The sequence below is a fragment of the Triticum dicoccoides genome, chromosome 5A, assembly GCF_002162155.2.
Source record: "Triticum dicoccoides isolate Atlit2015 ecotype Zavitan chromosome 5A, WEW_v2.0, whole genome shotgun sequence".
Taxonomy (NCBI): Eukaryota; Viridiplantae; Streptophyta; class Magnoliopsida; order Poales; family Poaceae; genus Triticum; species Triticum dicoccoides.
Genome location: NC_041388.1, coordinates 13,868,511 through 13,888,420, shown reverse-complemented (window position 1 = coordinate 13,888,420; position 19,910 = coordinate 13,868,511). Strand labels below are relative to the sequence as shown.

General features: G+C 44.3%; 1 protein-coding gene and 1 non-coding gene across 2 annotated transcripts; both read left to right on the top strand.

Annotated features, from left to right (window-relative positions):
- Window positions 1-14,807: 14,807 nt before the first annotated feature.
- TRNAR-CCU lies at window positions 14,808-14,880 on the top strand. The gene has a single exon. It is a non-coding gene; the product is annotated as a tRNA-Arg (tRNA).
- A 1,362-nt stretch (window positions 14,881-16,242) lies between these two features.
- On the top strand, window positions 16,243-17,359 carry LOC119296821 (deoxyuridine 5'-triphosphate nucleotidohydrolase-like). Its single transcript, XM_037574879.1, has 2 exons — window positions 16,243-16,697; window positions 16,795-17,359. The coding sequence occupies exons 1-2, from the start codon at window positions 16,274-16,276 to the stop codon at window positions 17,037-17,039; spliced, it is 669 nt and encodes a 222-aa protein (XP_037430776.1). The 5' UTR covers window positions 16,243-16,273; the 3' UTR covers window positions 17,040-17,359.
- Window positions 17,360-19,910: the final 2,551 nt, after the last annotated feature.

The window sequence follows — 19,910 nt, the reverse complement described above, 5'->3', positions numbered from 1 at the left end:
TCATTTTTGCCACTTACGGGTGGCATGGGTGGGTAATTTTTGCTAACTTCAAGGGTAATTTAGATGACGATGAACCCGGCGGAAGCGATGTGTGTTTTATCAGTAGGTAAAGATAAAAATTAGTAGGTAAAGATACAGATACAGATACGAGAATAGCCTTGTATGTGATCAAATTTATATATTCTTAACTGCCACGGCTAGCAGGGTCAGTGTTTGTTCACGCATGTTCTGTTATTATTCAGTCTAGTTTCCAGAGCTAAAAACAATGGTCAGTCAACTGTTTTGTCTCTCCCAGAATAGACGTCCTTTGAACTTCTCATAATGCAATTGACATTCAACTACTCACTTCATGAAGTTTTCACCGTTCTTCTTTATTTTTCTTTCTTCAAGAGCAAACACAAAACGAAGTAGGATGGTCACATGATGTTTTTTGAAAGAGAAGACTGTAGAAAAGAATGTTCTACGGTAATTTTATATTAATAATAAATATTTACAATACAAAAGAAAAATACAAAAAGGGTACTAAATCAACCAATTCCTTGTTTGGGTAACATGATGAAAATTATACCAAATGCTGTTCAGACCAGTCCTTAATTTGTTGTGCAAGATCTGATCTTGCTCTGATCGATGTTGCTTTCAAGCTTTCTTGGAGATAGTATTTCCATCCCCCTATGTGAGCTGGTGCTTGGCGGAAGATTTTGTCATTTCGAATGAGCCAGATACTCCAGCTTGCTGCCACAATGATGTCAAAAGCTATGTCTCTGGAGAAGTGTTCAGCCAATAAACAGCATTCATCAAAACTTGAGATGCCTCTATTTCTTTGCGGGACTAATTTGTTCCAACAATGCATGGCAAAATTGCAGTCCCAGAAAAGGTGAGACAGGGTTTCCTCCGTATTTTCAGCACAAAGAGCACAATTGTAGGACTGGAGAGGCATCTTTTTCCTCTTCAGGAGGTTTCTGGTATTGACTCTATCATGAAGTAGCAGCCAGAAGAAAATTTTGTGAGTAAGCCTGTTTGAACTCTTCCATAACAGCTTGAAGAGGTGATGGCTCCTAGATGGGCCCTTGATGGAATTGTATGTTTGAATGGCTGAGAACTTGGGAGTGTTTACTTTCAATGACCACTTGTCAGGTTGATCTTGCACTTGGAGCTCAGCAAGAATATTTTGCAGTTGAATAAACTGATCGTATGCCTGGCTAGACAATGGTCTATAGAACATATCTTCAAAAGAGTGTTGAGCAATCACCTGCTGAAGGGAGATGTTTACTTAAGTGGTGAAGGAAAATAACTCAGGGAATTTGTCCTTTAGTCTAGTTTGCCTCCATCAATCATGCCAGAATCGGATTGTATCCCCTGAACCAGCCTTGCATTGATAAAATTGCTTGTATTTTGGAAACAGTTTGAGAATATCCTTCCACCAGAAAGAGCCTAGCAGTCTTTCACCCGGCTGACTGTTGCTGTAGTATGCCTCCCAGACAATCTTGACCCATGGTATGTTCTCCTTATTGAGGTTTCATCAGAAGAGCCTGGTTATGTGTTTGAATCTCCAGAACACCTAAACCTCCATGCTCTTTTGGCTGACACACCTTTTTCCAAGAAATTAATGCAGGCCCCTGTTCTGTACTCCCATATTTCTTCCATAGACAATGTCTCAGGAGTTTGTTGATGTGGGTGAGAACAGTTTTTGGAATAGACAGAGAACTCATGAAGTAGATGGGCATGCTTGCAAAAACTGATTTAACCAAAACCAATTTATCTCCAAATGATAGGAGTGTGGAGCAACCCAGAAGTCTCTTCTCAATTCTATAGAGCATGGGGGTAAAATCTTCTACCTTGGGCTTGGAAGTACTTAATGGCAGACCAAGATAAGTGAGAGGCAAAGTGCCAACCTGACATCCCATCAAGTTGGACAACCTGTTAATTTTCTCCTCAGGTGTGTTCATAGCAATCATAGTAGATTTGGAATAGTTCACTCTGAGCCAGTGAAGCCAGCAAAGTGCAGGAGCAGATTTTTAATGTGCATAATTTGTCTCTCTTCTGCATGAATGACTAAGATGGTGTCATCAGCATATTGGATAACTGGGAAATCAGTGCACGAGTGATGTACAATGGGAGCCTCTATCATGCCAGCTTGCATAGCTTCATTCAACATAGATTGCAAGATATCTGCAGCCAGTACAAAAATCAGAGGGGAGAGGGGATCTCCTTGTTTGACTCCTTTTTTGCACAAAAATTGTATGCCAGGAACTCCATTAAGTATTACTGATGAATATCCAGTGCTATAAATCATTTTAATCCACTGAATCCACTTTTGCCCAAAGCCTTTAGCTTGCAGTATCTTGAAAATGGTATCATGACTTAACATATCAAAAGCTTTCTCAAAATCCAGCTTAGGTAGGATAATCTCCTTCCTAGAGTGGTGGCACTGATGGAGATATTCAAATGCCCAAGCTAGGCAGACCTGAATGCTTCTGTCATTTAAGAAACCATATTGATTCTCATGCACCATAGATAGGATGACTTTGTGAAGTCTATTTGCAAGCATCTTTGTGATAATTTTGAGTGTACAATTCAGCAGTGAGATGGGTCTGAAATCACTTGGAACAACAGCTGAGTCTTTTTTAGGGATGAGGGTGATGAATGAGTAGTTGATGCTTTGCATGTTGATGTTACCCTCATGGAAATCGGCAATCAGTTTGTAGAAGTCAGGTGCAATAATTTCCCAACAAGATTTCAGAAAAGCAGCATTGAAACCATCTGGTCCTCGAGACTTGTCACCAGGCATCTGTGAGATCACTTTATCAATTCCTTCTTTAGTGAAAGGGGCCTCTAAAGACTGTAAATCCACATTAGCATCGATCAAAGATTCCAAAAAAGTGGATTATCAGTGGATTGGGTAGTCCCAAGCCTATCTTTAAAGGCTTTAAAGAGGATGGCTTCTTTAGTGTGATGATCTTGATGTTCAATGCCATTCTCATCTTTCAGCATGGTAATGTGGTTGCTTCTGTGCTTAATAGTAGCCTTGGCCTGGAAGAATTTAGTATTAGCTTCACCAAACTTAATATTCCTGATAGTGGCTCTCTGTTTCCAATAGATATTTTGCATATGAAGAAGAGATTCAATGTGTTTTATAAGAATAAATCTACCATTGTGTTCTTCAACTGATAGTTGTCTCCATTCTTCAATATGATCATACATAAGAATGACTTCATTACAGTTGGGAATGGAGAGCTTTAGGTTTGAGCAGCTTTTAGACCAGATTTTCAGTCCCTTTCTCGGTCTCTTGAATTTAGCAGAAATGGTCTTGGCACTATCAGTTTCAGACACTTGTTGCTCCCAGATGTTGTTAACTACCTCTTTGAACTGTGGATGTTGAAGCCAGAAATTCTCAAATCTGAAGATCTTTGATTTGGGAATGGAAGTACCAATTTTAATGACAATAGGAACATGATCAGATGTTGTTCTAGCAAGTGGAATAGCCATGGTATTAGGATAAGCTAGAGTCCATAACTCAGAGGTAAAACACCAATCAATTCTCTCAAGAAGAGGTGCATCTTGCATGTTGCTCCAAGTAAAATTTCTGCCTTTGAGTGGAATTTCAATCAGGGCTAATTTGTTAATGGCTTCATTGAAAGAGTACATATCTTGTATGTTGCCCCCACTTCTATTTCTGTTATGTGGATATATGACATAATTGAAGTCCCCCAACACAAGCTAATTAACATCATCCTCAATTTGCAAATCTTGGAACCAATTGAGAAAATCAGATCTAGCTGGATTTTGGCAGGGGCCATAGACATTAGTGAGCAGGATATGTTCTCCTGAATGTTTTGAGGTGAAATCAATAGAGATAGAGAATTCATTTTTGTGAATGGTGAGGCCCTCAAACACTTGCTCATTCCATACAACCAATAGGCCTCCTGAGGCACCTATTGAAGGTATGAAATCAAATTTATTCAACTTCTTATGGCAAAAATTCTTGAGGAAATGACTGTCAAAATGATCTTTCTTCGTCTCTTGAAGGCAAAGAATATCACAAGCAGATTCTGGAATTTTATTTGACAGGGCTAACCATTTCTTACTGTCATTAATACCTCTGATATTCCAATTTAAAACATTCCAGGTTTTGGCCATAGCAGAAACGGAGTCTTGAATACTGAACACATAACCAGTCTGTTACAAGTAGCACTAGATGAAACTGAGTCCACAACTTTAACCATCCGCTTACATAGCAAACTAGAGATCATTTTTACAAAAGGTTCACTGTTCAACATAGAACGTAAAGGAGTAAAACTAAGCTGCCTCCTTGGATTAGTTGTCCTTGGATCCAGCCTTCATTGCAGTGGTCTTGAGCTTCTTGCCCCCATTTCTGATTTTCTCTTCAGCAGTGTCTTGCATATTCACCTTACAAAAAGAAGACTTGAGATTTTTAACAACTCTAGTTGGAATAGGTGGGGGCAAAGAGGTACAGGGCAGACAATTCTTATCCTTGCATACTGATTTTTTAAAACCCTTGTTAAGTTCCTGTAATCTAAAGCTCCTCCTTACCTCTGTTTCCACCAGAGGCAGTTTATCTTTCCTCTTTCTGTTCTTGTGGATGGCAGAAGTAGAAGAGGCAGTAGGTCCATGGTTGTCCTTGACACTGTGGGATGGGGTGCTTACATTTTCCTGATCAACTTCCTGAGAGTTATCAGATGAATCAACACATAGTTCAAAGGAACAAGAAAGATATTTTTCAGGTATAGCAAAAGATTTGCAGCGTTGAGGTTCAGTTCCTTGAAGAATATAACTCCAGACTTGAGAAGTAATGAATTCCTTTACCCAGTCAAACTTATCTCGTGATAATAGAGCCACCGAAAGGAAATTAACCCACTCAAAGGGTACTTGGATTACCTGTTTGCTGTCAGAAGTGGGAGCAAAGTGGGTTTTCCAAATATGTGCCCCTTCCTTTCCCAGGATAGCTTCATCTGAGACTGCCTCTTTCTGAATAGCGGTAGGAACTACCCCCTTCCCCATGATCACAGGGTCTGCATCATATGGTAGGTGGACAAAGCCCACCAAAGAATTCTGTTCATGCTCTTTGTAAATAGGAACTGGGAAACCAAGTGGAGCAGACAAACTGGAGAGAGAAGACTCACCAATTTCCTTAGCTTGAAACACATTAGAATCATATGTTGTCAGTTGCACTGGAGCAGAGGAGTCTTTGAGAGTATCATTGTTGCCCTGAATGTCCATAGAAATTACAGTTTCAGTAACAGAAGCCATCAAAGTCTGAGAATGCTGCTAAAATTGAGCCATGTTGGGCTCCTGTGGTGGGTGTGGAGTGAGTGGCCTTGCAGAAACCATGAACTCCTGGTACATTGGATCCTCAGAATGATAATTATCATAAGTGTTGTGTTGCATCAGAATAGCATCCAAATTGCTGTCAGTGAAATTTTCATATGGCAGAGCATCTTGAGGATCATCTGGTTGTTGGACTGGTAAGTTCTGCACCACAGGTGGTTCTTGTGGAGGCAACGGTTGCACAGGTTGGGCCATATTCAGATCAAGCAAGAGAAGAGCATCAGGGACAACAGCAGGCCCATTGGCTGACTCAGCAGAAGGAGCAGAATTATGTGAGCCAACCAGTGACAGAGTAAGCTCACTGTTATTAACCATATCTGGCAAAGGCACCTGTTCAATCTCTTACATAGGTTCCATCAAGTCTTGTAGCTCTAAAAATTCTCCCTGGTGAAGTTCTTGATCAATAAGAGGATTTGACTAAGGTAGAGCCCGGTGTCCCCAACCAGGCATCTCCTGTTCCTCTTCTTCTTGGTCCCAGTCTGCATTTTCAGGCTGCTGTAAAGCTAAGTTCAAGTTGGGATGATCTGCATCTTGATTCAGATCTGGCAGATGAACATCATCATGTTCATGGTGTTGCAAAGGACCCAGGAAATGATTGTGTTGGTTAGCATGAAAATGTGGCTATTGAGGAACTGGGTGAGGATTACCATTGGGAGGGATTGGGTCCTCATCTGGCGGTTCTGCACCTAAAATTCTTTGATGCAGGATAGCCACAGGAACAATATGAGAGCCGGACTGGAAATCATCACCTTCCCCAATCACAATACTTGTAGGGACGTGCCTCAGTTCCCCCACTCTCACTTTGACCATCAGATTCGCTCTAGTACTCTTGTTCCTATCCCACTCAATCAGTCTGCCAAAACCTCTGACTGCATTGGCCACCTCATGCATACATTTTCTGTCTAAAGGAAAACCACATAGCAATAACCAAACTTCTCTATTCATCACCAATCTCCTCCAGTTCAAGCCCTCATTATGCTTTTGGAAGATGACATGAACATCTGTGAAGGCATGTGGGCTGTTGAGCACTAAATCATCGCGATCAAAGGTACTATCCATTCTAACATATGCTTGACCGAAAGGACATGGACTGATTTCAGAGAAACCCATATGCATAGCCCCAGTGAGAAAATCAGCTAGCACCTCTCGGATAGTGTTGAAAGTCACCTGAAGATCTGGCATCGGAACGATGGTCGCAATCGCCCAGTTTTCATGGGTAGGAGCAGCTGCGCCTGCCACCACTTGAACCCTAGCAGGTCTCCCTTCAACATCAATGCGCTGGTGGTTTGGTGGAATGAACGGGGTAGGATCGAACGGGAAGGTTGCCATCGTCGGAGGAGTGAGCGTGGTCGCCGGAGAGGTCAGGGTTGATGGAGCACGGCGAGGGAGTCACATGATGTGTGCAGTGTGCCGTTCAATGATATATGATAAAGCAGTTTTTGGTTGACTTGTTCAACACTATTTGCATGCTTAGCTGAGAAAAAAAAACTATACATGCTACTTCCTCTGTTCCTAAATGTAAGTCTTTTTAGAGATTTCAATATGGACTATATACGGAGCAAAATGAGTGAATCTACACTCTAAATTATGTCTATATACATCTGTATGTAGTTCATATTAAAATCTCTAAAAGGACATATATTTAGGTACGGAGGGAGTATATGACATACCTTGTGAATAAGGGTGTCAAAAGTCCATTAAGGCAATTTGAAATAGTGGAGGAATACAAAACATCATGGTAAGCACATACTACTTTTTGAGCTGCCCCAAGAAATCCATGCATTATTTAAAATACAATCATTTCCGAGAGGAACTTAACTTGAAATACAACAGAGAGCAAGGAAGAAGAACTGTTCGTCGCTGCCTGTAATGCGACCGAGCATGACGCGGCGGATTTGCTGCAGTAGGGACGGTCGGAGAGGCTGGTGATAGGCGGAAGATCACGGTGCTTGGCAGCCGATGGACCTGTCATGGACACGGTCAACAGTTTCTTACATTGCATTGTACTCCCTTCGTAAATTAATATAAGAGCATTTAGATCACTATTTTAATAATTTAAATGCTCTTATATTAGTTTACAGAGGGAGTACTGCGCTATTCTGAGCTTGATTGGATTGCCAAAGGAGGCCAAGGACCCATGAGCTCTTTCCGGCATTGACCGCAGCCAAGACTACGTGATGTTGTCGGCGTATGTGAGCCAGCTAGACAACCGAACTCCCAGCTGCTGGCTCGGTCCCCTTTTCTCTTTTCAACTCTGCCATCAGCCAAATTGAGGATTTTTTACAAAGAAACTAAAAGAATAAGAACTGACACTGGACACTAAAAATAATAAGTTAGTTTAGAAAAATAATATAAAATAACACAATTAGCATTTACAATAAAAAAAGTATAGAGGCATTGGGGACGTATCACCGCGCAACAACCAACTCCTCTCATCACCTCACCCCACGAGGTCGAGATTTCGGCCAGCCACCACCCGTGGACACTGCATGCTGGAAGACGCCGCCGCCACGCCAGCAAGGGCCGCCGCCCCGGGATCCATTGTCCTTGGTGAGGAGCCGGAGCAATGAGATCCCCGCCGCCACCATCACCAGCGACTGTATCGGGTCGCAGCAAGGAAAAAGGGGGAGGGGAAGGTCGCGACGAGGGAAACCCTAGCCACCCCCCAACTCGCTACTGCGGAGAGACGCGAGGGCTAGATTTTGACCTTGTCTGTTCTGTTAGCGGGGAGATTGATTTGGAGACTCAACACCATGTTTGGTTCTCGAACAAAAACTAGCAAGCCGGGATATCTTCCCGTGCCGAGTTATGTTGTACATTTTTGTCGAGGAGTTTTTATTGTTGCTTTATGTTTTTGGCAAAAGATTGGAGACATCGTGTATAATTTGTTGTTGATTCCTGGAGGATCCTCCACGTATACTTCTTCATCAAGGTGTGTGTGTCGTTTTGGATGTGATTGCAGCAACCTGATTGCGAGTGCTGCGCATTGCAAGTGCAAGCTTGAGATCATCGCCATAAATCGTATGGTGAATGGTTGGGAAAAATATTGCAATGTCAATTCTTTATTTGCGTTGTATCATTGTGTTCTAGGTCCCAACTTAGGGGCGGTCTCGGTTGTCTCCTACCTTTTACACATAACGGTGTTGTCAACGCTCTCAGCTTATGCTGCTCGACGACAGGATCAACGCTCCACGGACCGGAGTGATAGATCAAAGGGTCCTCTCCGGCGAAGGGCGAGGCATGAGACACATATTCTGGATTAATTTCCATACATATCTTATTTACACTAGCAAAACGGCTCGTGTGTTGCAATGGAAGAAAAAAATCATAGTATCCAAAAGCCATGACCACATTTTGTCGCATCACCGAGATACACTATCACTCTCACTTTCGTGAAATCGTGAACAATTTTTGAAAATCATGAACATGTTTTCAAACTCGTGAACATATCTGAAATCATGAACATTTTTCAAATTTGTGAATAATTTTACAGATTTTTGAATATTTTCTAAAATCAGGAACATTTTTTGAATTCATGAATATTTTATACTATTTGCAAACATTTTTAAAATTTGTGAACATTTTTCCTGAATAGGCGAACATTTCAAGAATCGATGTACATTTTTTTTGGAAAAAAATTAGATGGAATTATTTTGAAATTCACGAACATTTTTTGATTTATTGTACAATTTTTAAAATACATGATCATTTTTTTTGAATCAATAAAATATTTTGTAAGTCACGAACAGTTTTTGAATTATTAGGATATTTTTCAGTTCAGGAACATTTTTTGAATTGGCGAAATTTTGTTCAATTTTATTAACAGTTATCAATATACGAACTTTTCTAAAAAAAACATGAACGTTGTTAATTTCCCTAGCATTTTTTTCAAAATTGCGAATATTTTTTGAATATGTGAATTTTTTTTAAATCACAAACGGTTGCTGAATCCACAAAACATTATGAATTATTAAGCATTTTATTTAAAATTTTCATTTTTAAAAAAATCTATTTTTTTTAAGTTCCAAATTGTTTAAAGTAGAAAAAACGAAGACAAAAACAAAAAAAGAAATTTGAAGAACATGCCGCCCGGACATGGGCCGGCCCACATAGGAATGCTATATCTTCTCCCAGTGCGCAGCACACAGTATAGAAGATTCCTACGACATGGGCCGGCCCAGGTGGGGATTCCCCTGTGTGAAACGTTTTTGTATCACTTATAAATGGCGTCTTGTCTCAAAAAAAAAACTTATAAATGGCGTCAGCGGGTAAAAAAAAAATTATTGTCTTGTAAGATAGCTAAAAAGGGGTATATGTATCCATATGAACTTCTCTTGTGAAGATTTATATTTCCTAATTCTCTGCCTCTTCAATCCAAAATTTTCGGTTTGATCCACAAGTATGTTGGAGGAAAACAATGAGGAGATCGCATCAATGTGGATTATGAGCACAGAAAAAGAACTTATAGAAGACACCCATCTAAATCAAATATCATAATTTATACGAATACACGCCACCTGTGCATGTGGGATGAAATCAGGTATACAATAAGCCCACTCCTACCAACTCGTAATTTGTTCTCATCCAGTATTCCAGACTCTTGGGCCGATCCATTTGATATTTGTGGATCGTAAGTCTCGAATAAGGCCTGAAATGGGGGAGCGGATTTGGGGCAAGCAGGTCCAACGTCACCGAGCCCCCCACGCTGCCTTTTTATTTTGGCTTCCGATTTTCAAACTTCTATATCTTTTGAAGGAAAAGTTTAAATTAAGTTCGGTTTTCATATTCGTGTTCTCGTGACCAACGATTTGAAATAAGATCTATTTTGAATATATTATGACAACTATTTTAAAAATAGGTTAAGTCTTGAAACTTAGCACGAGTTACAAATAAAATCATGTATTTTTTTGCTTATGACCAATAGAAAAAATCGCATAAATTTTTTTATCTCCGAAAGTTGGCACAAACAAGCGAGAAAATAAAAAAAATGCAAAATAGTAAGTTTTAACTATTAAAACTTAAAACTTCTTGTGCTCTCGTGCGAGATTCAACTAGTTCATGAATCGTGAGGCAAACGAGGGGACGGGTAGGGCTTGGCAGGTCCTTGCCCCTGCAAATTTCTGCTTGAATTGGGAGCATTTATACACTGGACATCTTTGAACTACTCAGCATTCTTCACGTGAATGACATTTCAACTAATCAATTCATGAAGTTTTTGCCATCCTTGTATCTTCTTTTATCTAGCAAGAGTAAATGAAAAATGGAAGTAGCATGATCACATCATATTTGCAGTGCCTACCGCATGATAAAGAGATGATAAAACAGTTCTTGGATGACTTGCTCAGCACTTTTTGTGTGCTTAGCGGACAAGTACTATACATAGTCCTACGACTATATATACCATATATACTCACCTGCCTCAGGCATAAGGATGTCAAAGGTCCCTTGTTATGAGTTTAAATTCTCCTTCTTCTATACTAGTTTCACCCCACAGTAAGATATTGGAGGAAAACAAAACAGCATGGTGAGCATTTCCTATTTAGCGCTTGAGCCAACAAATCATTAAATTTGAAAAAACAAGCATTTCCACGAGGAACTTGAAAACTAGACAATGAAGTGTACAATTAACATTCTTCTTTAGGCTAATAATTTTTGTTGTTCCGAATAGATTCGCCAGACGCAGAATACCCGCCGGCTGAAACATCTCACGACCCAGAGCCGGAGGAAGATGTCCCGCAGGCTCTGACGTTCTATTCGTCGTTTCGTTTGGGAGTCCGAAGCATCGGTGACTTGCAAGCAGCGGCTCTTTGGTCAAATGTACTGGTGGACCCATTTTGTTTTCGTGAGTAAAAATGGAATCTCTTTTCGCCAATATCAGTTCAACTCAAGATTTGATTTGGACCCATTGTGTTTATTCAGATTATGTATCGCCATGAATGTATCAAACTCCGGCTTCTTTTTTTAAAAGGAAAGGTCTTAACCCGACTTTAAATTAATAAAGCCAATCAAACTTCAACTTTGATCTCTACTCCAACTGAACTACTCCCTCCGTCTCAAAATTCTACTCCAACCGTCACCTAAGAAGCGAGTTTTCAGTCCGGTGTATATGCTGATAAATAAACGAAAATGCTATATCACAGAAAAAAATTGTTATAACTATCAAGTTCATTAATTATTTAACTAGAGGTGCACAAAGAAACCAACATGGCGTATCTGGTAAGCACCTCCAAGCAATCAAAAGAACGCACAAACATAATCTCATTGTATAAGCACAAATATAATCTCATTGTATAAACAATTTTTCACCATTCATTAGAGCATCTCCAACAAACGTGCCAAATAAAAAGCGCGCGCGAAAAAATGGGCTTTTACCGAGTGGGCGCGAGAAAAAGTGGCGCACAAAAAAAAGGGCGCACGGGAAAAGGGGGGCGTGCAATAAATTCAGCGCGCCTCCACGCGCCCTCTCCACCGCTCTGCCTCGCCACGCGCCCTCTCCGCCGTTCTTTCTCGCCTCGCAACCGCCGCGCCACCATGCTGCCACGCCGCTGGGGAAGTTCGGGCTACCGCGGCGTCCTTGCGCGCCCTCTTCGCCGCTCTTTCTCGCCTCCTTTCTTGCCTCGCAGCCGCCGCGCCACCATGCGACCACGCCGCCGGGGAAGTTCGGGCTACCGCGGCGTCCGCGCGCGCCCCTCCGGCTCCTTCTCCGCCGAGATCCGGTCCGGTGAGATGCGTCTCGGCCTTGGCACATTCGACACCGCCCATGAGGCCGCCGTCATGTACGACGCAGTGGCGTGGCCCTTCCGACGGCCTCATAGGGAGATGAACTTCCCCGAGGTGGCAACGCGGGAGCGGACAGGAGCTCGCGCCTCCCCCGCGGCTTGTCACCGACGAGGACCGTCACGACAACCGGAGATGGGAGCGCCGTGTCGGCATCGCTGAGATGGACGTCGTCAACGAGCGTGAATTCTATGCGTAGAGGAGGGCGGTGTGATCCGCCTATCGTGAGGACAGGCGTACGAGGAAGGCGTCGACTTGGGACCCCAACGATGAACGGTGAATTGACGCCTTCATTTCGACGTCGGAGTCGGAGGAGGACACCACCGAGTCGGAGGAGGAGGAGGAGGATGATGAGTAGTTAGCCGCGGGCTTTTGTATCGTTTTTTTACTACCTATGCTATGAACTATGCTGGTTGAAATATGCTATGTTGTTTGAAATATGACTATGTTTATGTTGGTTGAAATATGCTATGTTGGTTGAAATATGACTATGTCTATGTTGGTTGAAATATACTATGTGTATCTTTCAAACAACGCGTTGTATTTTAGTGCACCTGCTAAAGCGCTACAGCGGCGTGCTAAAATTTGCAGCGCCTGGTGAAGCAATTGTCTACTCGGGCGCAAAAACAGTAGTTGTGCACGTTGTAAAAAAAATTAGTGCGCAGCGCCTGCGCACGTCTGTTGGAGATGCTCTTAAGCATAGGAGCACCTGTAGCTCAGTGGATAGAGCATCTGTTTCCTAAGCAGAAGGTCGTAGGTTTGACCCCAACCTGAACCCTACCGAGTTTCTGCCACGCTGCAACACTCTGGATGGGTGTTCTTCAAGTGCACAAATGTTGGGGTATGTGCTTGTTTTGAATCGGTGGTTCACCGGATTCGACGCAATTTCGGTAGCTCATCTATGTGCTTGTTTGCTCATCTATGTGTGTAGGATGGATGCAAGTTTTGGTATTAGAAAGAAAAATGCATTGATCCACCAGCATCGTTTGTGCACTCGTTGTTAGAATTGAGGCTAGAAATGAGACTAGAGAGGAGATTAGAGATGAGATTACTAAAGAAGCAACGTCTATTTCTTCAAAATCGAAGAAGAAAGAAGTGTTGAAGCTCAAGAATCCGCAGATCAACAATGAAGACATAAAAAGTAAGGAAATGTGTTTCGGTGGTTGAATATGTGATGCAAATGGCAAATTTTTTTAATCCACTAAGTTTGGGGGGTCGGCTAGAAACGGGTAAATTTACTCCACTAAGGTTTACTCCGCCGGTTTACTCCTCTATTTTTAGAGGATCGGTTAGAGTTGCCCTAACTCCACAGAGAATCTCAACAGCCTTTCTCTATTTCCCTTTCTCTTCGGCCACACAAGCTTAAGAGCCGCCACTTCTAGGAATACAAATTTCTCCATGAGTTGATCAGGGATTGGCAGTGAAGATTTTACTTTTATTTTTGCGAAATGGCAATGAAGACTGTTGGCAATGATCAGGACTTATAACACAGATAAGGAATCAATATCTAGTGGATAAGTTGAAATCTTAGAAATCCTCACCATTCTTCATGCGGATGACATTTCAATTAATCAACTCATGAAGTTTTCACCATTTCATCTTGTTTTATTTTGCAAGATGAAACGAAAAATATGTAGTAGGACAGTCACATCATTTTTGCAGCGCTGACCCGCGTGATAAAGCAAGGAAACGGTTCTTGGGTGACTTGCTCAACACTATTTGTGTGCTTAGCTGACAAATACTACTATACATAGTCCTACGCTATATATATACTCACCTACCTCACGCATAAGGATGTCAAACGTCCATTGTTACAAGTTTAAATATGTCTTCTTCTGTACTAGTTTCACCCCATAGTAAACCCTAAGATATTGGAGAAAAACAAAACATCACGGTAAGGATTTGCTATTTCGAGCTTGCGCCAGCAAATCAGTCAATTTAAAATACGATCATTTCCGCAAGAAACTTGAACATCCTATTTCATCATTTCATCCAAGAGTCCGAAACATCAATGACTTGCAAGCAGCGGCTCTTTGACCAAACGATATTGGTGTCACAATCTTCTCCCCTGGTGAGTAAAAATACATCCGCCGTGCCGCGGTCGACCATGCGGTTTGCTTCGCCGGGCACGTAACAACAGAATCAGACACTTCTTTGGGCAAGATCAACTCAACATCCGCTTTGACTTGAACCCATTGTATTTGTTCTGATTAAGCATCTCCCTGAGGGCTTGTTCGGTTGCATGAGTTTTGAAGAGGATTGGGAAGGATTCATTCCCCAATAAGCTAAAATCCACGTCAATCCCGTCCAAACCTCCCCAATCCTCTCCAGGAGTGGTTTAACCGAACATAGCCTGAATGTATCAGACTGACAGGGAATGTCTTGAAAAGATTGGCCGCTTTGTATCAAGCTTACTGCTCCTGTTTCGATTTGCACTCCAACTGAACTCTTTTTTAGTTAAACGGTGGCTAAGCCTGACAGTCTGATTTGGCCGGTGGTTAGCGGTCACGTAAGAAGCATGCTTCCAGTCGGGTGTACGTGTAGATAGATAAATAAACGAAAATTTTATATCACGGGAAAAAATCGTTATAGCTGTTACAATGTTCACTGGTTACTTCATAAAAATGCACAACGGGTCCGACTAACTGAGTAACCATATTTGCACCATCCCTTAGAGCAAATAAGCGCCTGTAGCTCAGTGGATAGAGCGTCCGTTTCCTAAGCGGAAGGTCGTAGGTTCGACCCCTACCTGGCGCGATCTTTTTCCTTTTTTTCACCTTCCTGTTTCTACTTTTTACAACTGTCACTAGTTCCCTCGACTATCTTACCGCCCATCAATTGAAAATGATTCTTTCATCGTGCTGACACGTGCAAGCATGATCTTTGAATTGAGTCGATGCTACTTTTGGCACGCTCAACGCTTGAATGAACCACTCTCCTAATGGACCATCCAGGTATGCAGACCTACCATAGCTGTACAAACTTACACCTTTGTTTCTAGCTCCGGCGAAACTGGTTGCAGCTCCCCAACCTACTCGGTTGTAGATCCCGACGTACACGGTTGTAGCATCTCCGACGACGGGTCGCGGCATCCTGTATGCGCCAATGCAGTTCATGGTTGGCCTCGTGCCAACCCCCGACATCGTCGGTTGCAGCTCCTACATCACAGATTCACAACACCACAATTCACCGTCCGCGGCCTCACGACACCATGGATTGTCACGACGTTCGTTCTCCATGGCTGCAAAAGCGCCGCCGCCGCACATTGACACATTGCCATGGACGATTCATTCGGTCGCAACAAATGTTGTCTCGTGGTCATAGCATAGCCGACGGTTGGTTTCGGCATCGCGGGGGCCCGGTCCTAGCGTGCCCGACTGTCGGTTCTAGCATCGCCAAAATGGTGCCACCATCCCCATCTTCCCCGTCGCAGCATCGCCTGGCACGCAATTCCAACTTGCTGTTGTGTAGGTTGTAGCTTTGCCGCGTTCATTGTATGCCACGCGGTGGTCCTTAGCTTCGGCATGTCACGTCACGTCACGTCACCCCCAGCTCATGCCCTTCGTAGTATCATCTCTTGTAGCATCTAGCAGCTTCGATGTCGCTGGTTGCAACTCCCCAGCGTATGCGGTTGTAGGTCCTAGCATACACAGTTGCAGCATCTCCGACGATGGGCCGCAACGTCCTGTATGCACCAATGTAGCTCATGGCCGGCCTTCCCCCACATCATACCCCCTTCCCCCGCACCCCGGCATTGCCGGTTGCAGCACATGGTCCTGCATACACAGTTGCAGCATCTCCGGCGATGGGTTGCAACATCATACCCCCTTCCCCCGCACCCCGGCATTGCCGGTTGAAACTCCGACATCACAGATTCGCATCACCGTGTCATGCGCTCCTTCTGCCTCGTGACACCATGGACTCTCCCGACATTCACCAGAGACGGTCAAGGCCATCACCGTCCGTGGTTGCAGCAAAAGCGTTGTTGTCGTCGGAGTTATACGTGACGGCGGTCTAAACTTCTGCAAAGCCCTCCCTCTGTTTGCGTCCGGTTTGCGTCGCGCATCCAGACAAGTCCTAGGGGCGGTTTGAGGGATCTTGAAGATGCCCAAAGTCGGTCACCCGTTCCCGTCTCCTCCGCTCAAACTCAATGGCGGGAATGCTCGGCGTTGGCGCCACCCGTTCCCGCCTCCTCCGCTCCCCGCTACCCCTATTTACCAGGCGCGCTCCCCTCCACCTCGCACCCCACCCCGACCCCATCTCCCGCCGCCTCCTCTTCCTCCCATCAAGAACCCTCACCGCCGCAGTGACGACGATGGCCGCCACCAACGGTACCGCCGCCGCGGACCCGGTCCAAGAACAGCCCAAGGCGGCGGCGGCCCCCTCGCTGGCGCCGCTGTTGCTCAAGGTGAAGAAGCTGTCGGCCAACGCCGTGCTGCCCTCCCGCGGCTCCGCGCTGGCGGCCGGCTACGACCTCTCCAGCGCGGTGGAGGCCGTGGTGCCGGCGCGCGGCAAGGCGCTCGTCGCCACCGACCTCAGCGTCGCCGTCCCGCACGGCACCTACGCGCGCATCGGTACGCGCCCCTTCCCCTCACCCTCCTCTTTGACGATCCCCGCCGCCTCGCATCTGCCGTGCCCTTAACGTGTTCGACGGAATTCCTGCTGCTGCAGCGCCGCGGTCGGGGCTGGCGTGGAAGCACTCGATCGACGTGGGCGCGGGCGTGGTGGACGCCGACTACCGGGGCCCCGTCGGCGTCGTCCTCTTCAACCACTCGGACGCCGACTTCGCCGTGAAGCCCGGGGACCGCGTCGCGCAGCTGGTCGTCGAGAGGATCGCCACGCCGGACGTCGCCGAGGTGGACGACCTCGACGCCACCGTCAGGGGCGAGGGCGGGTTCGGATCCACCGGCGTTTGATGGCTTCGGATCGTGTCTAGGTGCTGATGGTTTACGGTGAAAAGCTGCTGTGGCTGGAGCGACCTGTGGTTATGTGTTTCATCAACGGGGAGCACTGTCATTTCTGAATTTCCTTCCATGTTAGCCAGGGTAGATGTAGTAAGTATGCAGTCCTTTTCTCTTGGATGGCTTGGATAATGGTTATGGTGAAAGAACTCAATTGTAACCATGTTCCATGTTCTTCTGAGTTCCATGGGCTAGCTCATTGCATGATCTTTCCACATGGTATTTGTGGAAAGATCATGCAATGAGCTAGCCATTGCATGATCTTTGTACCCGTATGCAGCATGTATTATCGGCCTCTCCAATCCTGGGCACATTATCAGCCATTGCCGCTGTAACTAATTCCTCGGCGTATTTCTTTAGGAATTGTACAGAGCCCAAGATAGATTCTTTGCCGTTGTGTCGTAACATGTCATCTCTCAGGTGCCAGCACCTCCACAACAGGAGTAAGATTTTTGACCGCATTTCCTCAGGTTCTCTGTCTAGCAGGACCTGCAGCCAGTCTTTCTGAAAGATTTCTCTGATGGTAGTGTCCACTCCTTCCTCATGGCCCCTTGGAGGGCCCTGCTCTCTGAGCACGTGATCACTGCATGATGTTCATCCTCCCCCGCGTTGCCGCAGATATTACACGTTGAGTCCACCTCGAGCGTCCTCTTGAATTTATTACTTTTTGTGGCCAGGGTATTTGTGGCTACTCTCCACCCAAAAATTCTGACCTTCTCAGGCACCTTGGCTTTCCAAATAAGATCCCAAATACTCCGGTCACCCGCATCCCTAGTCGAGCTTGAAGGGTTTGAGTTTTCGTTTTGGGATAAGGTTGCTGCCAATTTGTACGCACTTCTGACTGAAAACACTCCATTCTTTTCACCATGCCAAGCTATGCAATCTCTTGTGTCCGTCCTTGAGATGGGTATCTTGCATATTTCTTCAGCATCAAACTGGTGGAATATTTGTCGAATCAAATTTACATTCCATTCCTTCCCATCCTCTTCCATGAGTTGGTTCACCCATCGGAGCCGAGACCTTCTAATAAACGCTGCAGTCATAAGGCCTTCTTTTTGAGGAATCCATTGATCTCGTTGAATCTAAATATTTTTCCCATCGCCCACTCGCCAGATTAAACCCTTCTTCAGCAGTTCTAGGCCATGCGAGAATGGATCAGTACTACAGGCACAGCTTTTCTTCAGTCTGTTGAAGGATGTTAACATGAGCAAACGTGGTACATGCAGATGCATATGAACATTGCGCAGGGAACAACCTTACACCGCTGTCTGGGGCCAGTTTCTGATTAGTCTAGAAGGCGTATGTGACTGGTGAAGGAACTGCTGGCTGTATTACTCTCTGCATGCTTGTAGGTGCTAATTTCAGACCACGGAAGAACGATAGAACAAGCGACGACAACCGGAATTCGCCATACTGGCATATTAGACTCAGCACCAGATGGTAGTTTCCAGTTCAGCAAACAAAAACATGTTCCGGACAAGTTACTAGGACTAAATTCAGAGAGAGACCTGACCTCCCCTAGCAAGAAATCTAGGGTTAGATTGTCCTACGGCGCGTGTCACCGAGAATCGTTCTTCCCAGTTGATCTCCCCTGCTGCTGCTCAGGCTGATCACGTGGCCGGGTTTGGCACGAGGTGATCTAAGGTTTTCGGTGGACGCACTTTGCGGTGATGGCGGACAATCGTTAACGCTTGGTTGGCTGGTGAGTAGGGGATTAATAGGCTAATCGGCAAGTTAATCGGCCATTTAATCAATTAATCGGACGATTTATCAGTTTATCGGCTACTCGGTGACCCTACAAGTAGGGATTAATCGACAAGTTAACTGGTCAACCGGACGAATTCTTGAAACAAGTCTGTAGCTCAAATGCTCACATACCATAGTTACATGTATTATGTCGTAAGAACTCACTGTCCAGTAGATTAAAAAAACTCATTGTCTAATCATTCACAAACACTCAACAATTGGATACAGAAAATGGATCGATCAATTTGACATCCAAATTTGATGTGCAGAATGTCAAATCTCAATGTAAATTTGATTGTAAAACAAAAAAGGGCTTGTACGTAATAGCCCGAACACCTTCCGGACGAACTCACCAACGTTGGATCTTGCTCAGCAGGTGGCCGATGCAGGGTGAAGGCAAGCTCGGCGGAGATCCACCGGACAGGCAATAGATGCTTGGAGGCCAGAGGCCTACGTTGCTTCGAGCACCGAGGGGCGAAGCTTGCTAGCTTCTCGTAGTGACTGCCCCCGCATGTTGGGTTTGGCACAGTCGGTACTGATGGGTAATTGAGTTCTACCAAATTAAGCAATTGTTTTAACCAGGCACCCTAACTTGTGTATTGAGAATCCTGTCCCGGTTTCCTCAATAATAATAAACTGAAGGTATTTTGTCGTGTTTTTCATATGAAGGAACTGACAATTGAAGTACCCCTCCTTTTTTTATTAGGAAAAAAATAGTTTCATGCTGCCATGTTTGTTGTTTGGCCGATGAGCAGGAAATACACTTGGTGAAATTGCTGGGGAGAAGTTTTCAAGGTTTCCTTACTAGTACTGTTCTTCTTAAGAAGTCATTCAACAACTTATCACAGAGATAAAATCCTTTCTTCTTTCCCTTATGGCGTTTGTAGTTTAGAAAGTATGTATTAACAATAGCATTGTTATTTATGTATAAGCTAGTTTGGCATGCTAGGCTAATGGTGGCGGTGGACGAAATACTAGCTGAGTCGTACCATGTGTTGCATCTGAATTGTCATAGAAATTACTATCTGCATCCCATTTCAGAATTTTCAGTTCTGTCAGAATGGAGTACAGGAATGCAGA